At 41.2% G+C, this 23,644-nt stretch overlaps 2 protein-coding genes across 4 annotated transcripts in view; one reads left to right on the forward strand and one right to left on the reverse strand.

Annotated features, from left to right (window-relative positions):
• Positions 1–7,091, reverse strand: part of G3bp2 (G3BP stress granule assembly factor 2) — a 75,312-nt gene extending 68,221 nt beyond the window's left edge. For both annotated transcript variants that reach the window (XM_028752590.1, XM_028752587.1), the window contains exon 1: positions 6,921–7,091. The gene's annotated coding sequence lies outside the window, so the exon portion shown is untranslated. The remainder of the gene's footprint in view (positions 1–6,920) is intronic.
• A 212-nt stretch (positions 7,092–7,303) lies between these two features.
• The window catches only part of Uso1 (USO1 vesicle transport factor), a 65,065-nt gene continuing 48,724 nt past the window's right edge, over positions 7,304–23,644 (forward strand). The window contains exons 1-3 of one of the 2 annotated variants that reach the window (XM_028752594.1): positions 7,304–7,528; positions 20,090–20,176; positions 20,672–20,736. In XM_028752594.1, the coding sequence (XP_028608427.1) occupies positions 7,463–7,528; positions 20,090–20,176; positions 20,672–20,736 (218 nt within the window). In that variant the 5' untranslated portion in view covers positions 7,304–7,462. The remainder of the gene's footprint in view (positions 7,529–20,089; positions 20,177–20,671; positions 20,737–23,644) is intronic. The other variant, XM_028752593.1, reaches the window with a different exon arrangement.

The following is a 23,644-nucleotide window of genomic DNA, read 5'->3' on the forward strand; positions in this document are numbered from 1 at the left end:
CTACAGAGTGAGTTCCAGGACAGCCAGGGCTAAAAAAAAAAACCCTGCTCCAAAAAACCAAACAAAAAAAAAAAAAAAAGAATGATGATGATAATAAAGATTTGGTTTGGTTTGGTTTTTCGAAACAGGGTTCCTCTGTGTAGCCCTGGCTGTCCTGGAACTCACTCTGTAGACCAGGCTGGCCTCGAACTCTTGAACTCAGAAATCTGCCTGCCTCTGCCTCCCAAGTGCTGGGATTAAAGGCGTGCACCACCACCGCCCGGCTGATAATAAAGATTTTTAAAACCTGGCCAGGAGCTTGGGAGACAGCTCAGCAGACAGAAGTGTTTGCTGCCAAGCATGACACCCCAAGTTCCATCCCCAGGAACCACACAATGGAAGGAAAGACCAGCTCCCAACACTCTGAACTCCACACACATTTTGTGCTACATGTGCTCCCCATGACCCCCAAACAAACAAAAACAAATAAATAAATGTAATTAAAAAAAATCTAGCAAATGGTTCAGTCCACTGAGGGAAATGATGAATATCTGTGGGTTTTCTTTTACTGAAAAAGTTACTAATAGCACAGAACTCCAGCTATCTCTTAAAGGACATCCATTTTTTCATGCATTTTAGGATGAGCTGAGATTTCCCCCCTGACAATACACACCAAGGATGGTCTGAGTCTTCACCGTAACATTTACTATACGTTCCAAGTACTATTATCTATCTAATCTTACAAACAACCGAACCAGCAAGGTAACGATTCCAGTTCCTTTTTAAAGATGTGAAGCAAGAAGCCTGGACTTGAGGGAACACACAATATCCCAACTATTCCAAGTCCTGGCCTTAGTCATCTATGAAGGGTGATTGTCCAACATTTTTTGCCTCTGAATCTTTTTGTTTAAACAAAACAGGAAGCATCAGAGATCCAGTCAATTGGAGAAGGATGTGATTGAACCCAGACTGTTTCTTGCTCCTTCTTCTAACACAGACTCCCAGAGCTTAAACAATACTTTGGAAAGTGCTTCAGAGGGCTGGATTTTTGGAGTTGGAGCACAGTTGGTAGAGTGCTTGCTTCACTGAGCATGCACAAGCTCCAATCCCTACCACCGTATAAATATGGAAGGGTAAAGTGGCACACATCTGAAATCCCAGCACTTGGGAGGTAAATGCAAGAAGATCAGAAGTTCAAAGAAATCCTCATACAACACAGTAAATTTGAGGCCAGCCTGGGATACATGAAACCCTGTCTCAAAGCAAGTGCCTCAGATCAAAAAAGAATAAGAACACTTCCTTTAGATTGATCTAGAACAATTGCTACAGAGGATCGGCTGTGGACTGTCTCAGTGGCAGTGAGTACTTAGAATGGCTGGGGCTCTGAGTTTAGTCTCCAGCTCTAACAAAAGAGAAAAGGTATAAAACAGTGGATAGCATGTAATACAGTTATTTGTATTAGCAACAAAACAGTATTATATTTACACACACACAATCGTATATCGATGAATATACAATTGCTTATGTTAACTGCCTGGGTAAGCAAAAAGTGGTAAGAAAGTTACAGTCCCTTTTCTGCATATTAGGTCAGCAATGTGTGATAGTTAATGTTTTGTTTTGCTTTGTTTTGAGACAGTCTCATATATCCCAGGCTGGCTTCACATTTATGAGATTGCATAGGCTGGCCTTGATCTCCTGATCCTCCTGCCTCTACCTCCTAAGCTCTGGGATTACAGCCTATAATAATCGAACCTGACTCTCAATGTAATGGAAATAAGAAGGTCCTAGGAGCTGAATACAACATATTTCTGGGTCTACCTGTGAGGGCATCCAGAAAGAATCTACTAAGGTGGGAAAACTCAACTTGAATGTGAACACCATTATTCTACAGGAAGGTAGACAAAGGAAAGTCCAGCTGTCAGGAGCAACTGCATTCTTTCTTTCTTTCTTTCTTTTTTAAACTTTAATTATTTTATTTGCATGAGTGTTTTGCCTACATGTATGTCTATGCATCACATGTGTGCCTGGTGCCTGCAGAGATGGAAGAAGGTATCTGATGCCCTAGAACTGGAGCTCCAGGTAGTGTGAGCTGAGGAGTAGGTGCTGGAGATCAAACCCGGGTCCTCTGCAGGTACACGGTAGTCAATGCTCTTAACTGCTGTGCTGTCTCTCCAGCCCCAAGTGTCATAGATCTTAAAGTAAGATGTGTTGACCATATCGAAACTGGACTGAGATCTGATGCTAAAAATGTTAAGTTCTTCCTTCCACTGATGTTTATATATACTTCTGATAAATGTTAACTGTCCATTTAATCATTGAAGGCCACCAATATATCTATGAACAAAATTACAAAATTTATTATATTATTAAAATTTTCAAGTGAGGTGTGGTAGTGTATATCTACAATCCAAGAATTTGTGAGGAGTAGGAAAGAGGGTTTGGAATTCAAGGCCAGACTCAGCCAGGTTCAAGACCAGCTCGAGCTATACTATAGCCTGTTTCAAATAAATAAGATAGATAGATAGATAGATAGATAGATAGATAGATAGATAGATAGATAAAGGCTGGAGAGATGGTTCAGTGGTAAAGAGTATTGGATGCTCTTGCATGGGACCAGGGCTTGATTCCCACCACCCACGTGTCATTCAGTTCCAGAGGTTCCAACGCCCCCTTCTGGCCACCAAAGGCAACGCAATATGTGGTGTACAAACACATACAAACAAAATGCCCATATGCATAAATAAAAATTTAAAAATAAAGCTTTTTATTTTTTTAAATAAATTAAAAGAAAAATCTAAGGATCTTGAATGAATATAGCTTCTATGCCATGCTTATTTAACAAACTACAGAATTGTCTCTATACAAAAGTCCACAGTGGGAATTTCCTCTTTGTCCCAATGGGTCAGATATTGTACTAAACGGTGGGGTTAAACAACTTATAAAAGGACTGAAATCTTTGCTCTTATGGAGTTAGAATTCTAGGAGTTGGGGAGGAACAGACAATAACAAGATGAAATATACAAGGCATATACTATATTTCATGAATCCTAAAATGTATATGTCTCCACTTACAAAATCTAAGCTTGGTATGTTTATTTTGGTAGGTTGTGCCTTACAGGAGCTATGGAGAAAGCATAAGCCTGGCAGAGGGAGGCAGTAGAGAGGCTCCAAGAGTCAGGCAACACCTGTGTAACATCTGCGCTGACTTAAAGAAGGTAGGGTTGATAGACACCTGCAGGTGCGTGCCGAATGCCTCTAGGTGAATGGAAGAAGCAAACTTCCCAAACAGGAAAAATACAGCTGCAAAGTCCACATCAGATTGTGTAGGGACATGCAGACAAGTCTTTAACTTACTGTATGGCCACAGTGTTTTTGATGCTAGAAAGAAAGAATAACAGCACACACAGCGATGCAGGTTTTGGAGTCAGATTGCCAGTGTGTGCTCACCTCTGCCTACAGGAAACCACTCGTCAAGGTTGAACTAAGAACACTATGTTATTGAGTTGCCATGAGGATTAAGCCTATTTTTACTGGATCAGGTGTGATGGTATGTATCTGTAAGTCCAGGTCTCAGGATGTGGACTCAAAGCTAACCTGAGTTACACAAAGAATAAAAGCCTGCCTCAGAAAATACAACGAAGCATTCAAATAAACAATAATATATATATATATATATATATATATATATATATATATATATATATATTTATTGTTTTTTCCTGCTGGGTGCCACTTAACTTGCTATTTACCTTGAACTTCTGATCCCCCCACGCCCCTCCCCACCACCTTCCCCTCCTTGAGGTGATATGGTGGTAGGGATCACACCCAGGGCTCCATGCATGTCTGGCAGGCACTATATACTAATTTGAGTTGTACTTGCTGAACCAGGCTTCCAGCTCTATCTAAGCAAGCCTCTAATACTGACTTACATCTGCAGCCTAGAAGGGTGCTTTCATGCCAAGCACTCAGAACACAGCCTAGCAGAAAAGGGTAAAGTACTTGACATTGCTATTGATTAGTCCTGACCTTTGACAGAGGCCTCACCATCAATTTATGTTGATGTATGTCATTGGGTTAATTGCATGGTAACGAACAGTGTTATTACCGGTGTTTTGAGACACTGCTTTTCCAGTAGAAGTGCTTCAAAAACCTGAATGTGATGTGTTTCAAATGCAGATGATGACTGTGGTTTTCAACCTATGGGTTGAGACCCCGTTGGGAGTCAATCAACCTCTTCACGGGATCATATTATCCGATATCATACGTATCAGATACTTACATTACAAGTGGCAAAATTACTGTTATGAAGTAGTATCAAAAAATAATTCTATGGTTGGGAGGAGGAGGTCGCCACAACATGAGGAACTGTAGTAAAATGTCTCAGCATGTAGAAAGTTGAGGACCACCCCTCTCAGGCACAGACAATCCTCCCCAGTCCACCCCTCCAAGCTATAAAACAATCTTACCCTCTGATGTTCATTCTTTTTGCTAAGTTTTCAACCAAAAAGCAAAGAGGCTAGGCAAGCTCAGCCAGTGAAGGAAATTGGTTTTTAACAACAACAAAAAAATGGATTTCAAAATAATTAATTTTAGTAGATGCTCTTGATCAGGTTTAGTTTAGGAGATGGGAAATTACTTTCATCAACTTGGAGTTTCAGATTGTGGAAATGTTGCTAAACCACACATCATTTACTGCACCAACCTGAATTTTTACAAAAGTCAGTTACAACTTTCTCGTGTCTTCTCTTGCTTCGACAAGTGGTTCTTAAGCTACTACCATGCTGGTGACTTCTACCACAGGCAAGAAAGCACAAGCAGGTTCTTTGTCCTTAACTCTTTTCTAGAAATACCAGTGTTGACAGGTTAATGCATAACCCTTTTCTTAAATAAGGAGTCACTTCATGGCTGCTCCCTGCTTGGGCTCCCTCAGATCCTACCTGGGCTCCCTCAGATCCTACCTGGAGCATAAATAAGAGTTTACACCTTCTCTGCCTCCTCTTTAGACCTCAAGGAGTGAGCAGAACAGAACAGAGACTGTGAGGCCAGGGAATGTGGTAGGTTACCCTCATCACTTCTGTACCCAATGGTCTGTCCCTCAGTTCTCCCTGCCTACAATCCCACCTGCCCAGGGCACAATGTTAGGGAATAAAACAGACAGAAACTTCATAAGTCAAAATACTATGTCCACCAAAGTTTAAAACAACAAGGTTTGTCCCTTAAAACAATTTTGTAACAACATCAACATCCTGTGTTCCATTACCAAATAACAGAGATGTCTCCAAGACCCTTTCAGTTGTATCAGAGCCTCATCCCTTATGGTAGGACTAAGCGAGGCTTGGGGAAGAGGAGAGGTCAGCCTTGGGGCAAGGTGAGACTGCTAGGTGAGGTTCTGTGCAGGCTTTACTTGGTAACTGGTGAGAATTTAATGGTTACTTTTTTTAGGCTGCGACAAAATGCCTCCATGGAAAATGTCTAAAGCAAAATGTCAAGCAGAGGACAATGCTCAGCACACAGTATTTCTGGCAATAGTATCCCACCATGCTCTGTATCCAGGCTTACGACTATCAATATGGCCTGTATGGCGTGTGGTCTGTAATTCACAGGCAGAACAGACTGTCTCTCTTAGCATACTATTCACATATTCATTCAACAACTTATTTACTTATCCATCAAAATCACTCTATGATTGGTAAATACACTAGCAACTGATATACAAATGTTCCAGCCGTTAGGTTTGGCTTAGCAAGTTTTAATTCAGTATCCACCAGCAAAGTGGCAGCACAGAGATCTGCATCTTGATTTCAAGTAACTCTCTCCCGAGTTGTTGAAGTCGAGGCTTAAGGAACTAGCAGGAATCTGCCTCACAAGGAGGGAAAGGGCACACTGAAGCAAGAAAAAAAAAATGTTGAGTACGTGAGGGACACAGGAGCTTCAACCCTAACAGGTGTGTCTGGCAAACTAAGGAGTTGGGATGTCATCATATAAACCAGGGAACCACTGGAGGATTCTAACAAGAGGACTGACATATTTCTTCTTGGGCTCACCCAAGGGTGTACTGAGGGAAGCCAGTGCTGAATGTAGCCAAACTAGTTAGGAGCCTACTGCTGTAATGTAATCTCAGTGTGGATGTAAGTCGTGTCAACAAGCAGAGTATTCAAGGAGAAGAAGGACTTGAGAAATATTCTATACCTGTACACCACACACTCAACATTAGACATGTAAAGGTGGAAAGGCAAAGTCTGTGGATTCCTCCTTATAGACTAGGGGATTCTTTGGGGAGAGGTCCTACTAAGCATGCTAAGGGGCACCATAGAAGCATACTGATTTCTTTTTAGAGGGAGGCTGGGGAAGACATAGGTCTTAATCGTCACATCTGAGACCTATGGGGAATTGAAACCAAGAGATGCATGAGTCAGTTGGCTTACTAGGCTGCCTTTCAGAGTCAAGAAATTTGCAAGACTATTCCAGAAGCATGTGTACCTGGCAGCCTCATTTGGAAAGAACAAGTATACTGATTTGGAAATATGACATTCTGCTTGTTAAAACCATTGAAAATGTAGGAATTAAGAGTTAATGAGAAAAGGAGCATTATGCTACCAAACTCACACTCTGGAACAATTTATTTCTAATCTCTTATTAGAGATAAACGCAGGGTTCGATGGGGGTTCTTTCTCGCATTTGAAAATGAGCGGAGAACCTTGTAGCAGGGTCGAGGAGCAAGAACTTAGAAACGCGCCCTCCGGTGGTAGTGGAATGAGGGTTCTCTAGCACCCCCTTTACCACCAAACAAAGCCCTGTGTAGAAATGCAATTTGCGAGGATCAAAAGACCACCTCGTTCATACCGCTTAACCAAACAAACAAACAAACAAAAAAACAAAAAACAAAAAAAAAAAACCCAAACGAATCCTCCCAGGGGACAGGACACCCTTCTCCCCCTTACCTGTCAGGCTGGCCAAAGGAAAATTTCACTTTTGACTCAACAAAATAAGCCCTCAGGTTTGACAGCTTGCAGTCAGTCCCGCTCGGCGACAAAACACCTACCAGCCAAGGCGCGTAGTCTAATCAGAGCCGCCCGAGCCGACTGGGCAGGGCTGCGACCACGTGGGTGACCGTGGCCCTCAGCAGCAAGCAGAGCAGGGAGGAGGAGGGGGCGTGCCCATGTGGTGGGAGGCCAGCTGGTGGGCGTGGCCTGCGGACCGGGGTGGTGGGCGTGGCCTGCGGCCTGGGGTCTCCCTCCTCTCCCCTTTTGCCTTCGCCCTTCGAGCCGCCACGTAACGCCACGTCCCCGCGCATGCGCACCGTGGCTGGTGGCGGTAGCTGTTTCCGGGCTCAGGGCGCCGGAGCGGCTGCTGATTAGGAGGCGGCGGTGGCGGAGGCCGGGGAGTGCGGAGAGCTGGCTCGGGGGCTAGGCCCTTCGGGGGCGGAGGGCAGTCGTGTTTTCTTTGGCAGAGGGGCTGGTGAAGCCGGCGGCTGAGCGACGAGATGAATTTCCTCCGCGGAGTGATGGGGGGTCAGAGTGCCGGACCCCAGCACACAGAAGCCGAGACGGTGAGCGCAGCGCCGGGGCCGGGCTGGGGCCGGGCTGGGCGAGAACGGGGCATCCACACCGCTCCTTTCGCCTTCCTTCCCCCTGCTCGGACGCGCGAGCTCCCCACGCGGCGGCGCAGCCCGGGCCGTGGTGACAGGAGGGCTTCGGGGACCCGGCACGGCGACGGACCGCGCGGCCCCTCCCGCCTTCCCTTTAACCTGTCGGCCGGCCTCGGTGCCGGCTGAAACCCGGCTCTGGAGGACTGGAAGGAGGTTAAAACCCAGCTGTTGGCGAAGGCGTGTGGCTAAGAATAAAATGATATTCTTGGGGCACAGTGCCACCTGTTCCTGCCCCATCAGCTGTAAGAGTGGGCGTTTGCTTAGGGTTGGCGGTTCAGACCCTACTTTTCAGGTTCACCCAAATGTGTCTTGTGGCAATACTTCTGTTGCACGCTGTAGTGATCTGTGCGCTAACCACTCTATGGGCAACACGATTTGTTAATGTATATGTATATACTTTTTAATTATTGAGACATGGAAAACCAGCGTTTGATGTTATGTTTAGGATACAGTTCCTGTGAAGTTTGCAGAGCCAATTGGAAACTGCTGTGGATGGCTTACTTGAGAATAATTAATTTAGGTATACAGAAAATAAAATGACCGCGTATGACATTTTAAAGAAAAACTTTGGATAGTTGTCATAGATCTGTTTTGTGGATTCAGAAGGGTCATAAAATACTCTGCAAGATAGGATAGAGTCTTTACTAATGGAGAATTAAAGTAACTGGCCCAGAATCTTGGAGCTAGAATTTACTACCGCGGAATCTAAGAAACTAAGTGTTCTGCTAAGCCTAGACTTTATTGCTGATCCCTATGTCTCAGTTCTTAGCTGGAACTTTTGGAAACTTACATACTATTAACCAACATTGTTTAGTTATGATTAAGTTAACTAACTAATGGAGTTTACTAATGTAGTTAGTACTGGGGGAGAAGGAGGAGTTTCTAGTTTTGAATCCAGGGCCTGTTTACATGCAAGGCAAGCATTCTGCCACTGAGCCAGACTTCTCACCATGTTAGAACTAAGTTGAAGGCTGTCAAGTCTATTGCTTTTGAAAATCAGATCTCCTCTTCCCCAATACCTGGCTTCCCTGTTCCTCCCCATATGGCAACAAGGCTGCTGTTACTGGAAACCAGGGACTCGAGATTACCATAGTCACAGCCCATCTCTTCAGCCTTTCTGTATCTTGGCTGATATTTGTATGTCAGAGACACACAAATTAAGAGCTTGCTTTGAAGTTAGACTTTGTTTTGAATCCAGGCTTCCAGGCCTGATTGACTTGGACAGATCAGGGAAGGATAACCCTTTGTAAGTAAAAAGAAGTGCTGGCTCCTGTGGCTGTAGTGAGTCTTTAAAGTGAGAAACAGAAAGTGCAGCCCTTAGTACATGCTCAGGAAAGGAGAGTCTTGACTCCAGTAGGCTAGTCTGAGGTTCAGTGTGTGTGGATCAACATCATGAGTTCATGGTGATGCCCCAGTGTCACCGTGGTGAAGATGTAAGACAAATGAAAGGGATACCCTTGTTTCTTCACTTGCACTGACAAATAAAGCAGTAGTCTGTCCTTTGAGAACTGAGTTCACTGAGTTACTGTATGATCAAAGTTAGTTCTGATTCTGTCAGGAAGTACAGCAAGGACCCATGGGTCACACTAATTGACATGGATTTATAGAGCCTCAGTGGAGTGCATGGTGATGCTTTAATTGTTGATATTTGCTTTGGACTACATGTTTGACTAACCTGGGCTTTGAACATTTACTGTATAATTATCTACTATGTAGGTTCTTCCATTGCTGCAAAATTAAATTCTATCATCTTCAGAATGGTTCTACATTCTTTCTGTTTCATGTTTTTCTAGTGAAAAGCCTCTTTTATCTGAATTCAACCTTTTTTCTCTGTGCACTCCTAACTTCTTTGCCCATTAAACTACAAATAATCTCTTTCCTCACAGAACAACCATTGCTTTGCAACTAGGTGAACATGTCTTGTTCCTTCTACCATTAATATGGCATACACACATATATATCTTCCTTTAAAGTGTCTTTTTGTCCAAAAGTCAGTTGTATTTCAGATGTTTTTCCCCTAGTAACATATGCACTATAAAAACCTCTTTACTGACATTTCACTGAGCTAAATCTCTAATCCCCCTTCATACACATTTTTTAAAAATAATATATTAGATTTATATTTCAAATAAACCACAGATATTACAGTCAGAGCAACTTACAAATATTAGGGGGTAGACAATGCCATTATTCCTTCACAGTTGTTAGATAATTGAGATCTCTGTGTCAGGCTTTTTACTCATAGATTTTTCTAGTGTGCAGATTGTTTTAGCTGTTTTCCTACCTTTACTTTTTTTCTTCCTTTATTGTTGAATTTAGGAGGGGTGCAGGGGGTGGGTGGGAGTGGTCTCTGTGCTAAAAACTGAACCTGGATGAGTAGGCTACACCCCAGTCCAGCTTAGCATCTCCTAAGTGTGACAAGAGTACCATTGCTGACTGTGTGCCTAACCTTTCATAGCCTCAGGTGAAAGGAACTTTGGACTTTTATTAAGATATTCCTCAAAACCAGCCAAGTCGTAAAGATCTGTATTTGCATCACAGGATCATCAGCAAGTCTGTGGAAAAAGAGGGGACATTTTAAATCTAGAATTCCACCCACAGTACACTTTGCATTTTAAAGTCTAGTGCTTTTTAATATGGTTTCTTCTCCTCCTACCCCAACCCCCTTAAGGTAGAGAAAGACACAGGCATCTGCTGATTGAAAGCCCTTTCACCTTGGGCTACACACATACTTGTGAATGCTCACATGTTTTATGTCTTTTGTTCAACTAGTACTGGTTTTAAAAGATAGTTTCTTGAAAAGTCCCTAAGAAATGTGAATATACTTGGTAACTTTTGTGGGGTTGTTCTGGAGGAACTGGCTCAGAAAGCAGGAGGGCTAACAAGCTAGCTAGCCACAGGTGTGTTTTTAACTAAACTTGCTCAGGGAAGAGTGTGATCTTAAATCACAGGTCAGGGCTGGCCACTGACTCAGCAGGTAAGTCACTTGCCATGCAAGCCTGACAACCTTCAGTCCCCAGGACCCACAAAAGGAAGAAGAGAACCAGCCTGACAGAGCTGTCCTCTGAACTCTCTGCATGAGCACTGTGCTGTGAGCATGCCCTGCCTATCAGAGTAACAAAAATGAGATTTTGATGATGCATATGTTATGTGTGTAACAGAGCACATTGTAGTGTTAGTATAAATGTTTACTCTGAAATGCCTCTTGGAGTTGCTGCTTCGATCTATGCTAGCAACTAGGTTGGTGTCTTAATTGGAATGTTTTCTTGCTTGGCTTGCAATAGGAGTGTTAGAGAAAACCAGGAGAGTGATTTGTGTCTGATGACTTTTTTGTCTAAGCAAAGATGTCTTCTTGACTTGTTATATTAAATGACACTTTCCATTTTGAAGGTTAGTTACTTTGGGCTCCTTTAAAAAAAAAAAAAAAAGCTAGAATCACTTAAAGTTTACATGCCCTAACAGTACTATGGGGTGTTCCACCTTGTTCCATTCTTTGGGATGTCCTAGAAAACAGTTTGTTACCGGGGAATTGTGTTGTCTAGTGGTCACAAACAAGATAGAAAAACCCTGTTGTATGGAGCTGTATAGATAGGGTGCTGTTTTCACAGTTTTCTGTCTAGACCCTGGTTGTGCCTTTCAGGGAACTTTGTGTACTTCTCTGTGAAATGTACTCAGGGAAAAATTGTCCTCGCAGGTCTATTATACTGTGATATAAGTATATAATATATGCTTATCTAATTTCTGTTTTTCAAGAGTTCTCTGTGATCAGCAGCTCTATACCTAAAAGAATAAGCCCTGGAACCTTGTGATTCGGGAAGTGATTACAATCATCTTGAACTGGATTATCTCCTAGGGGAGAACATACCCAGTTCATTTCTAGAGGCTTGCATTTGCTTGCTTGTTTTTGAGACAGGTCTCTCTTTGTAGTCTAGACTGGCTTTGAACTTGGAATTCAACTGCCTCAGCCTGGTTCTGAGATTATAATACCACACCCAGCCCAGAAATTCTCTATATAAAAATGCTATGCTGACTATATAGCTAGTCCAAATATCATGGAAAAGTTATGCTTGTTTTTATACCAGAGAAGTATTGTAAACATTTCTTTTTTTTAAGATTTATTTATTTATTTTATATATATGAGTACACTGTCACTGTCTTCAGACACACCAGAAGAGGGCATCAGATCCCATTACAGATGGTTGTGAGCCACCATGTGGTTGCTGGGAATTGAATTCACCACCTCTAGAAGAGCAGTCAGTGCTCTTAGCCACTGAGCCATCTCTCCAGCCCCCGTAAACATTTCTTATATAAAGTGCTAATCATCTTTTATTTGAAAACTTCTATAGTGTTACTTTCTTTTAAACACTTGTTGTTTATGTGTGTGTGCATGTTACCTGTGTGTCTGGATATGGGTACACATGTACCCATGTGTGCTAGTCTGCCAATCAGGATAGTTCTGTCTTTACCACATGTGGATTCCAGGGATAGTAGTAAGAACCTTTATCCATGAGCCATCTTGCCATGAGGTATCTTGCCAGCCCTATAGTGTTACAGTTTTTGTTGTTATTTTAAATTAATTATTTTTATGTGTGTGGGTGTTTAGCCAGCATCTTGGGTATGTCTGGTGCCTATGGAGGCCAGAAGAGGACATTATATCCCCTGGATTGGAGTTATAGATAGTTGTAAATTTCCGTGTGGGTACTAGGAATTGAACTAGGATCCTCTGGATCCTAGGATCATCTAGTGCTCTTAACCACTGAGCCATCTTTCTAACCCTTGTAGTGTTAGATTTTAAGATACTGGCATTTATGACAGGCTGTTTGGTAGACAAGTTTCATGATGAACTTGTTGAAAACCTTTTTAGGAATAGTCCATTTTGTGGGGAAAGTGTGAACAGTAAGTAAAGCAGTGTAGTACCTTGGCAGAGTCACATATGATTGCAACAGAAATGGGCTATATTGTAGTTGTAGTTGTATGTTGTAGTCATCAGAAGACTGATCTTTGCTTTTCTCTTGTCTTCAGAGTTACAGAGCTACATTGGAAACAAATCCTTGTCCTTGCTTGCAGTTGATTAGCAGTAACATTTTTATACTATTAATGCATTATGCTTTAACTATAGGTCCACATGAATTGTTTTAGTCCTACCAAAAAGAGTCTTCCTTGGGAGTTCTTTTTTAGGAAGGTACGATTATGTTTTAAACTCACAGAAAGCAAGGATAGACCGTTATAGGAAGTTGGTAGTAGGTGAACAAATCCCTCTTAAATTACTAAATGCAGAGGGCTCTTTTAAAAAATATTTTTAATATATTATTTATTTAGCTTTATTTGTATGAAAATGTTTTGGCAGGATTTATGTTTGTGTACTGCATATTGGTCTGGTGGTCAAGGAGGCCAACAGAGGATGTCAAGTCTCCTGAAACTGGAAGTACAGATGATTGTGAATCACCATGTAGGTTCTGGGACCTCAAAGAGCAACAAGTACTCTGAAGTGAGCCATTTCTCTTGCCCCTTGAACAGCTAGAGATTTAATTGTTCCTTTCCTTCATTTTTTTCATGCCAGTTAGATTCTTATGAGGAACAGAACTCCTACAGACTGTGATGTCAATACAAATTTAAGTTAACCTTCATCCTACTTTTGTGTGGCCCTAATCCCCTTTGTCTTGTCCTTCATCCTCTGTTTTTTTTTGTTTGTTTGTTTTTTGTTTTTTTGTTTTTTTGTTTGTTTGGGTGGTTTTTTTTTTTTGGTTTTTCGAGACAAGGTTTCTCTGTATAGCCCAGGCTGTCCTGGAACTCACTCTGTAGACCAGGCTGGCTTCGAACTTAGAAATCCACCTGCCTCTGCCTCCCAAGTGCTGGGATTAAAGGCGTGCGCCACCATTGCCTGGCCGTCCTCAGTTTTTTTTTTTTTTTTTTTTTTTTTAAGTGTATTTTATTATGGGGCATGCATGCCATGAGCAGGGCAATTTTGTCAGTTCTCCCTTCGCCCTTCACATGGGCTCTGGTGTCAGACTCAGGTCATCAGGCTTGCAAGCAAATGTCTTTACTCAGCGAGCCATCTTTTCTAGACAGGCTTTCATTTTAATGTCCTTCATTTTTCTGTCCCACTCCCAGCTATTCCCATTGCATTTATGGGGAGGGTCTCCTTTGTACATTAATAAATGACATTATTAGTTCCCCGTTTTAGTTTTAATGAACAGATCATCCAGTTACAGTTCTATGTATATCTAATTTGCCTGTTGTTAGCAGGGCTCTTTATTTCATGTTTTACTTGCTAAATGGAATTATGACTCTCATGTGGCATTCTGATAGTCACCCATGTGAATTATGGTGACTCAAATGTTCTGTTGATGAGACTTATTTTGGGGATTTCATGGTGATTCAAATACTTTATTGATGAGACTTTTATTTTTGAGGTGGGGTTTCATTCTGTAACCCAGGCTGGTCTTAACTCATGATCCTCCTGCCTCAGCATCCTGGGTAGCTGGCATTACAGATGTGTACCACCACATCTTGGTTGTGTCTGTGTTTTTCTGTACAACCAATACCAGTAAGCATTAAGTTTTTATGGGCTATCCTCTGCATTTACAATTCTCTGTCCAGAGGTGAATATGTTACTAATTAAGTATAAGCCTTTTATCTATAGCCGGGCAGTGGTGGCGCACGCCTTTAATCCCAGCACTTGGGAGGCAGAGGCAGGTGGATTTCTGAGTTCGAGGCCAGCCTGGTCTACACTCTGCACTCTGTAGACCAAGCTAGCCTCGAACTCAGAAATCCACCTGCCTCTGCCTCCCAAGTGCTGGGATTAAAGGCGTGCGCCACCACTGCCCGGCAATTTTTTAATTTTCTAAAGGTAACTTAACCTTATTTTATGTACAAGTCAGATCACGTTCAAATCTAAGTATGCTATTATTCCTTAGGTTGAAATAGAATATTTTTCATTCATTCAAATTTTAAATATTAAGTAATCCTAAGAGTGCATCTTGTTTACATCCTTCTACATTATAGATAATGAAGTGGACTTAGAACTCTACTGTAGGTACATCTCTTCCTTACCAGTTCCCTTATTTGCAATTTCACTAGGACACATTTGCAGCCCCCAAATCAATACCTGCTGTGCTCTCCTGCTCACCTGATGACAGTGCAGAACAGTGAAGCAGACTCCCAGTTTCCACATCCAGCTGAGGTCGAGGAAGACCACCTAACCCTGTTTGTACTTCTCAGTGTAAACAGAGTCTCTCAGTATTCTCTACTATTACATTTTTGCATGTTTGTATTTGTTGTGACATTTCTCTGTAACAAACAGCTCCTAAGTTGTGATTTTCCTAGGCACAGGAAGGAAAAACAAAGTCTTACAGAAAACTGAGTTAAAGAATTCTATTCAGGATGAAGGGCAGTTGGCCTTGAGTTCAGTATCCATGAATAAGGATACTTATTAAATGAGACATCTTTAAAGAGAAATACACATAAAACAAAGGGGTTATTTTTGATTTGAGAGATTTTAGTTTCAATTTTTCTTTCAAACAAGATCTCACTATTTAGCCCTGGCTGACCTTGAACTCACAGAGGTTCACCTGTCTCTGCCTCCTGAGTTCTGGGATTAGAGATGTGTTGCTACACCTCGCTAAAAACAAGGTTTATTATTAATTGGCATGACAAAAATCTGACTATCAGCTTACAGGACGATAACCTTGAGTTTCCCTTCAGAAGAGTACGTAAGGGCCCTCTATTCTATGTCTATGGTGACTTCTAGAATATAACTGACACAACAGAAACAGTTGTACTCATAAAACAGGTGACTATCAAGCCAAGTGGTCAGTGTTAGAACAAATATGCTAAAATAAAAGCAGGACCTGACATAGAGATTTCTTTGTTTTTTTTTTTTTTTCTCTTAGGTTATTGAAACAAAAGTAAATCTTAGAATAATAAAAATCAATATATAGTCTACAATTGACTTATTTCATTTTCCATCATCAAAAATAATTTCTTTTTTCTCTCCACCCAATATATATGTATATACAAAGGGATATTTTTTCAAAAGTGAAACAATTACTTGAGATTTGCTTCTTAAAATATGTAATAGTGGGCATTGAAGATTTTTTTAAATCACTAATTAGTGAAAGTGATGGTTTGCCCAAAACATTTTACAAAATACTTGTTTCAAGACCAGGTCGGGGGCTGGAGAGATGGCTCAGCGGTTAAGAGCACTGACTGCTTTTCAAGAGGTCCTGAGTTCAAATCCCAGCAACCACATGGTGGCTCACAACCATCCGTAATGAGATGGGATGCCCTCTTCTGGTGTGTCTGAAGACAGCTACAGTGTACTCATAAATAAAATAAATAAATAAATCTTTAAAAAAAAAAAAAGACCAGGTTGTTTGTGTGTGTGTGTGTGTGTGTGTGCTTGCACTTAAGATTGGGTCTACCTGCTAAGAATGTACTTTCCCAGAGTTTAGGTTTGTGTTTCCTGTAAACTGAGTATATTATTTGATGGCATCGGTTCAGCTGCTGTCAGGAAAGCTAGTAGACAGATTTAAAGGAGAAGGAAGTTTCTCTTTGTCTAGTAAAAGTTCAAGCTGGTAGGCAATAGGGGACTTTGCTCCTTAGATCCCTGAATGGTACTTGCCATCACTGACAGTACTATACTAGTTTGAACTAGTGAAGATTCTTTAGTACTATCAAGTTCACATTCCAGGCTGAGACAAGTTGGAAGAGGAGTGAGGAACACAATGTTCCCTTTAAGAATATGACCTTGGAATTATAATCTGTTGGTCAGAATGTGGTCACACTTGATGCCATGTTTTCAGAGAATCTCAGAAAGTGTTCTGTGTGGACAGATTCACACACAGACTTATCATAATTAAAGGAAGTGCAGCTGAGGACAATTACATAGCACCAAGAAACACTAGGAGTGACAGTCTTTAAAGATGACAAGTTCTAGATAGAAAATAAGCAATTTTTAATGCTACAGAAATGAAAGGCCTGTGTTTGAACAAAAACAAACCTTTGTAGGATTTGGGCATAGGTGATGTATTTTGTTTCATTTGGTTGTAATGTCTGTAGAGAGTAGCAGCACCACACTTCCTTCCAGGAAGATCACTAAGGCACTACAGTCATCCTGAATGTGAGCAGGTAGTAATATGCTTTCCAACAGCAAAAGTAAGAGTTGCAAGGCTGTGTGTTCAAGTACAAGCTTGCTTGGGTCTCAAGTAGAGACAGAAACAGAACAAACACCCAAACACTAGTGTTGTGAACATGCCTTTCAGTGTTCCTTGTGAGCATGTCTTCCCATGTTCATTGTCAACATGTTCTTCTGTGTTCATTGTGTACATGGTCTCCCATGTTCATTGTCAACATGTCTCCCTGTGTTCATTGTGAACATGCCCTCCTGTGTTTCTTGTGAACATGTCCTCAAATTTTTCTAAAGCCGTTTCTCCTCTGGTATCAGTAGTAATGGCGGGGTAGGGGTGGGGGGCTATATGTTCTTGTGTAGCTCAGGCTAGCCTTGAACTCATTTTGTAGCCTGATCTTGAACTCCTGCTGCTGCTGCCTGATTTCTAAGTGCTGGGGTTACCTGGTGTGCTACCATACAGGGCTGTAAGGAAAGTTTGCATTTGCTTCAATCCAACCAGAAGTGTTACTCAGCCACTAGAACTAAATATTCAAAAAAGAGCAAAGTTCTTTGTCTAGAATCTCACTACTGGATGTCTTAGACTGAGCAATGACAGGAAAATACTCAAATAATTCTCAACATAAACACAGTCATCCACCTCTACAAAAACAAAGAGACTGAGAACCCACAAAACTGAGGAGAGACTCACAATACCCAAGGGACAAGGCTCCTGTGCTACTCAGGCATACTACATTACCTTAAATTGTTTAAACAGAATCACAAGCTTCATGTTCTCAAGAGATAAGTACGTTGTTTTTCTAACAGTAAAAATTTATAGTAGAAAAAAAGAAGTAAGACAGCTATTTAACAAAGAGAAAATTATAGTGTTTGATTTCGAAGACTCAATAGAATTATGATCATGGTATTTACCTTTTAGGGTAGAAGTGATTTCTAAGTATGAATAGCTAGAATGAGTAAGAAAATACACCTGGCTTGGAGATCACGCCCATGTGCAGTGTAGAGAAATGTGCTGAGTCCTGGCCCCTAGGAACCCCGCACACAGCAGCACACATGACTACATGTTTCCCACTTGCTCAGACATTAGAGAACTTCTAAAGTCTCCTAGAGCACTACAGGGAACAGAAATAGAATTTGGAGAACACTGTATTTAAATACTATTCAGATATAAAAAGTGTAAGCATTTGAGTGATATACTAAAACCTCATTTATAGATTTGTCAAAGTAACTTATTAAGGAGTGAATAGCAAGTTTTGTTTGTTTTGTTTTTTGAGACAGGATCTCACTGTGTAGCCCTGATCAGCCAGAACATTCTGGATCAGCTGGCATCAAACCAGAGATCTTCCTATGTCTGCTTCCCAAGTACTGGGACTAAAGGCATGAGCCACCACACCTGACCTTATCATTTTTTAATAAAATACTGAGCTAAAAAGGAGTAGTTTTAACACTATTTCTTTATCAGATGTTTTCACCAAGCCTAGACTTAACCATTTTTATTCTCTGAGCTGTGTCTTAACAGAAGTGATAAGTGTTCTCTTAATCTACATTTGAAAATTCTTTTATTATTTGAACATCATAGGATTTGTCCTGCTTTCTTCTAATAGTTCTGTAGCTCTACAATGATTTTTTTTTCAGGATTTGGATTTTAGATGGGATATTTGTAATATTGAGGATCTAATTCTTGAGTACAATTTTAAAAATACACATTTGCGGGCAGGCAGGATGGTTTCATTGGTAAAGTCACTTGCTACCAGACCTGAAGACCTGAATTCAATTCTTCAGACCTACAGGATAGAAACAAAGAGTAATCTACAGATTGTGTCGTTAGCCGCCCCCCCCCCCATCTGTCTGTCTTCTCCCTCCCTCCCTTCTTTCCCCCTTCTCTCTCTCTCTCTCTCTCTCTCTCTCTCTCTCTCTCTCTCTCACACACACACACACACACACACACACACACCCACACCTCTGCCTACATGGACACATGTACACCTACACACGTGAACATATACAAAATAAATATAATTATTTGCATACATGCTTTTGTTTCTGTGGGCTCATTTACCTATTGCTTGTTTTTATCGTATGATGCTATTTTTATGTCAGTACAGTTAATTCTTTTGAATAGCTATATGGGGTCCATCAAATATGTCACAATGTGTTTGACTTTCCTCATTTGATGGACATTTACCCAACTTTATTATTCTATTATATCTTGTATTCTGATGTTTATTCCTAAGTTCAATTTGAATTTTTTTTTTTGTTTGTTTGAGACAGGGTTTCTCTGTATAGCCCTGGCTGTCCTGGAGCTCAACTCTGTAGACCAGGCTGGTCTCCAACTCAAATCCACCTGCCTTGGCCTCCCAAGTGCTGGGATTAAAGGCGTGCGCCACCACTGCCTGGCCCTCAATTTGAATTTTAATTCCTGCCAATTATTTTAAAATAGAAATATTCTGTCTTTAAAGATTTTGAGACACTTAGAACTTTAAAATTGGAGGCTGGAGAGATGGTTTGAGAGTTAAGAGTACTTCTTCTAGAGGACCAAGGTTTGATTCCCCGCACCTATATGGTGGCTCATGCTGTCTAACTCAAGTTCAGGGTATCTGATGCCTGTTTCTGGTCTCTGAGCACCAGGTGGGTGAGTGGTGTTCAGACACATGCAGGCAGAACACTCATATGATAAAATAAAACTTACATAAGTTGGAACTTGTTAAAACTTAAAACATTTTATACACATCTTGAATTTCCTTAGCCCAGTGCACAGTTGCACTGTAAGGGTAGCATGATGCATGTTAGTAAGTTGTACCATGACCTACCTGCTTGACCCGACTTCTCAGCCTAAATACACTGCTAAGCACAGTTATTGACCTTTGCCACTACCAGTGTCCTCTCTAATTTCTCAACTGCTTTGACTTACTGAGTTGGCTTCTCATTTGCCCCTTCCCACTTCTCAAGTCTTTAGTGGGTAAAAGGTTCTCTGTAATTCAATAATACTACCTAAATAAATAGAAAAAAAAACCCCTTTTTTAAAAAAAAAGATTTACTTATTTGTCTTATGTGTGTGAGTACACTGTTGCTGTCTCAGACAAACCAAAAAAGGGCATCAAATTCCATTATAGATGCTTGTGAGCCACCATGTGATTGCTGGGAATTGAACTTAGGACCTTTGGAAAAGCAGTCATTGCTCTTAACTGCAGAGCCATCTCTCCAGCCCCCAAAAAACCACTTCTTCAATATCCCATTTGCTGACTGTTTTTCAAAATTAAATAGTATAAATTTTGGAGTACAAAATATGATTGTTTCTTCTTTTCTTGTAATGTTGTTTTATTTTTCATTGATAGATTCAGAAGCTCTGTGACCGCGTAGCTTCATCTACTTTACTGGATGATCGAAGAAATGCTGTGCGTGCTCTTAAGTCACTATCTAAGGTTCGGAACACTAAATTACTGCTTCTTTGAAAACATTTCTTTGTGTGTGTGGGTGTTTTGTCTGTATGTCTGTCTGCACCACTTGCGTGCATTGTGCCTGCAGAGGCCAGAAGAGGGTACTGGAGTTACAGATAGCTGTGAGCTGCCATGTTGGTGCTGGAATTCAAATCCAGGTCCTCTGGAAGTGCAGCCAGTGCCCTTAACCACCGAGCTATCTCTCCAGCCAAATTACTGTTATGTTTTGGTTTTTGGTTTTTTTGGTTTGGTTTGGTTTTTTGTTTTTTGAGACAGGGTTTCTCTGTGTAGCCCTGGCTGTCCTGGAACTCACTCTGTAGACTAGGCTGGCCTCAAACTCAGAAATCTGCCTGCCTCTGTCTCTCAAGTACTGGGATTAAAGGCATGCACTACCACTGCCCGGCAGTTTTTGGTTGTTTTTGTTTTTTTTTTCAGTCAGCCTTTAGTTTATGTAATAACACTTTCTTGTCTTTTGCACAGAAATACCGCTTGGAAGTAGGGATCCAAGCCATGGAACATCTTATCCATGTTTTACAAACAGATCGGTGAGTTTCGTGTATTGATTTTTTTTCTTTCCTACGTTTTGAGGTTTTAATTTGTTTTAACTATCATTATCTCAGAAAATAATGTTAAGTCTACACAACATTTTTTATTCTTAGTTGTCACTTACTGGATACAGACCAGTGGGCTAAGCCTTAGTTTAGACATAAAAGTGGAATAAAAGAACCAGATGTGAAAATGCACACATGTAATCAAAGCACTTGAGAAATGAAGCAGGTCCTCTGTGGTGTTTGTTTGTCTTTTTGTTTTTAAGGCAGGGTTTCTTTGTGTTGCTTTGGCTGTCCTGGAACTTGCTCTGTAGGCAAGTCTGGCCTCAAACTCAGAGAGATGTGCCTGTCTCTACCCCCAGTCATCTTTGACTTCCTAGAAAGTTCTAGGGCAGTCTGGGCTACATGTGATCCTACCTTGGGAAAAAAAAAAGATAATGATGTAACTTAATTAAAATGGCTTAACGGGGCTGGGGAGATGGCTCAGTGGTTAAGAGCACTGACTGCTCTTCCAGAGGTCCTGAGTTCAATTCCCAGCAACCACATGGTGGCTCACAACCATCTGTAATAGGGTCTGATGCCCTCTTCTGGTGTGTCTGAAGACAGCTACAATGTACTCACATATGATAAATAAATAAATCTTTGAAAAAAAAATAAAATAAAATGGCTTAAGATTTGATTTGTTTTGGATAAATAGATATTGATACTCATTTACAAAAAAAAAAAGTTATAGTATGTTGGTAAATAGACTTTTCCCCTTAGGATACTAAATGCACAAATAAGAGTCTGATGTTAAATATGGTGTGTCTTTAGAGAGAGGGAACTCAGCTTGTTTTTAGCTTAATCTGTTTCTTTTTAGACTTTTATCTGTATTTTCTGTTCTAATCATGTGTGCACAGATAATTTTTATATCTTGTGTCTGATAAAATGTGTCAAGCTTTAATTGCTTGTCACACATTTCTATTCCACTGAGATCCCATAAAGACCTCAAATTCAGAATCGGGGCTGGGGAGACAAGTGTTTCTGTACAAGCATATCTTGCACCCAGATAAAAGCTCAACATGGCAGCTTGCTGCAGGAAGGACAGGCAAAGACCAGGAGCTCATCTCATCTTTAGCCCTCCTGCTCCTGACCCGTCTTTGCCCACTTCAACTATCTTTTCTTCTGAAGTTATCCCAATCAATAGTATCCTTCCATTGAGTCATAAACTAGAAGATTCCTGCTGAATTCATCCCTCTAGGCCAAAGAAAAACAGTGGTCATGTTTTCGGCCTTCTTGCCCTTCATTCTGGCACTCAGTATATCCATCACCTAAATCATTTTCCTGGTTTTTGCTGTTATAACATATGAAAAAGTACTTTAAATTTCAGTGACCAAAGACATAGTTTTTCCTTCACAGTTTCAGTGCTGGGGTTGAGGGGTGGCTTAGAAAGCCCGAGAGACTTGAGTCAGCTAAAAGCTGACTAGTGCTGGAAGGTCTGACTGCGTGAAGACTCAGTCACATGTGCTGGTAACAGGCCTCAGCATCTTGTGCTGTCTTTAAGCCTGCTTGAGCACCCTCGTGATACATGGCAGTTCTAGGATCACTTGGAGCAAGGACCCAGCCAGTAGACTCTTATATTGCAGTCATCAGAAATGAATAAACAAGTTGCCTCAATTTAAGGGCTGGCTCATTAGGCTTCCTCTCTGAGAGCTAGATCAGAGAGCTTTAAAATTCTCTGAAACTACCACGACCTTTAAACTGTATATTTTTTTTGTCTCTGATCTCTTTGTAATTTGCCTAGTATATGTGTTTCACTAGTTCAGTGTAGTATAAAATACAAAATCAGACTTATTATTTGTTTGTTTGTTTGTTATTTGTTTTCTAAGACAGGGTTTCTCTGTGTAGCCCTGGCTGTCCTGGAATTTGCTCTATAGACCAGGCTGTCCCCAAACTCAGAGGTCTGCCTGCCTCTACCTCATGAGTGCTAGGCTTATAGGCATATGCCACATGCCAAATTCAGATTTCTTAAGGCAAAGAATACAAGCTTTTAAAAGATCTGGGCACCACCTGTCCATTTATTTAATATCCACTTTTGAGTCTAGTCCAGCAACTCCTTAGTTAGTGATTGTACTTTCTTCTTCCCAGACAGTGTAGCCTTGACTACTTTTTCAAAGCTAGCTACTGTGTATAATTTAGAGTAGGTAGAGTAATACCCCACCAGATACCTGCATTCCTTATCAGTCAAACATGGGAAGTCACATTACATAGCAGAAGGAATTTTGCAGATATAATTATGCTAATTGATGAGAGGAAATTATACAGAATGTCTAGGTGGACCCAGTGTAACTACCTAGGTCCTTAAAGACAGGACAGGGAAGTGAAAAAGGAGGTCCCAAATTGTAGCATGAGACATACTTGACCGCTATTGCTGACTTCTGGAGGGCCTGAAGAATGACAGGCTAATGTGGTAGTTATGCCTGCCTGGCATTATTTTGTACTTGCCTTCCTTTCTCCCTCTCTCTTCTTTCTTTTTAAAAGATTTTATTTATTTTATGTATGTGAGTACAGTGTCACTGTTCTCGGACACACCAGAAGAGGGCATTTATCCTATTGCAGTGATTGAGAGCCATCATGTGATTGTTGGGAATTGAATTTAGGACCTCTGGAAGAGCAGTGTTACTAACCACTGAACCATCTCTCCAGCCCTTCTTCTCTCCTCTCCTCTCCTCTCCTCTCCTCTCCTCTCCTCTCCTCTCCTCTCCTCTCCTCTCCTCTCCTCTCCTCTCCTCTCCTCTCCCTCCCTCCTCCTCCTCTTCCTCCTCCTCTTCCTCCTCCTTCTCTTCTCTCTTCCTTCCTTCCTTCCTTCCTTTTTCTCTCTCTCTCTCTCTCTCTCTCTCTCTCTCTCTCTTCCTTCCTTCCTCCC

This window comes from Grammomys surdaster, unplaced genomic scaffold, assembly GCF_004785775.1.
Source record: "Grammomys surdaster isolate TR1022 unplaced genomic scaffold, NIH_TR_1.0 125928, whole genome shotgun sequence".
Classification (NCBI taxonomy): Eukaryota; Metazoa; Chordata; class Mammalia; order Rodentia; family Muridae; genus Grammomys; species Grammomys surdaster.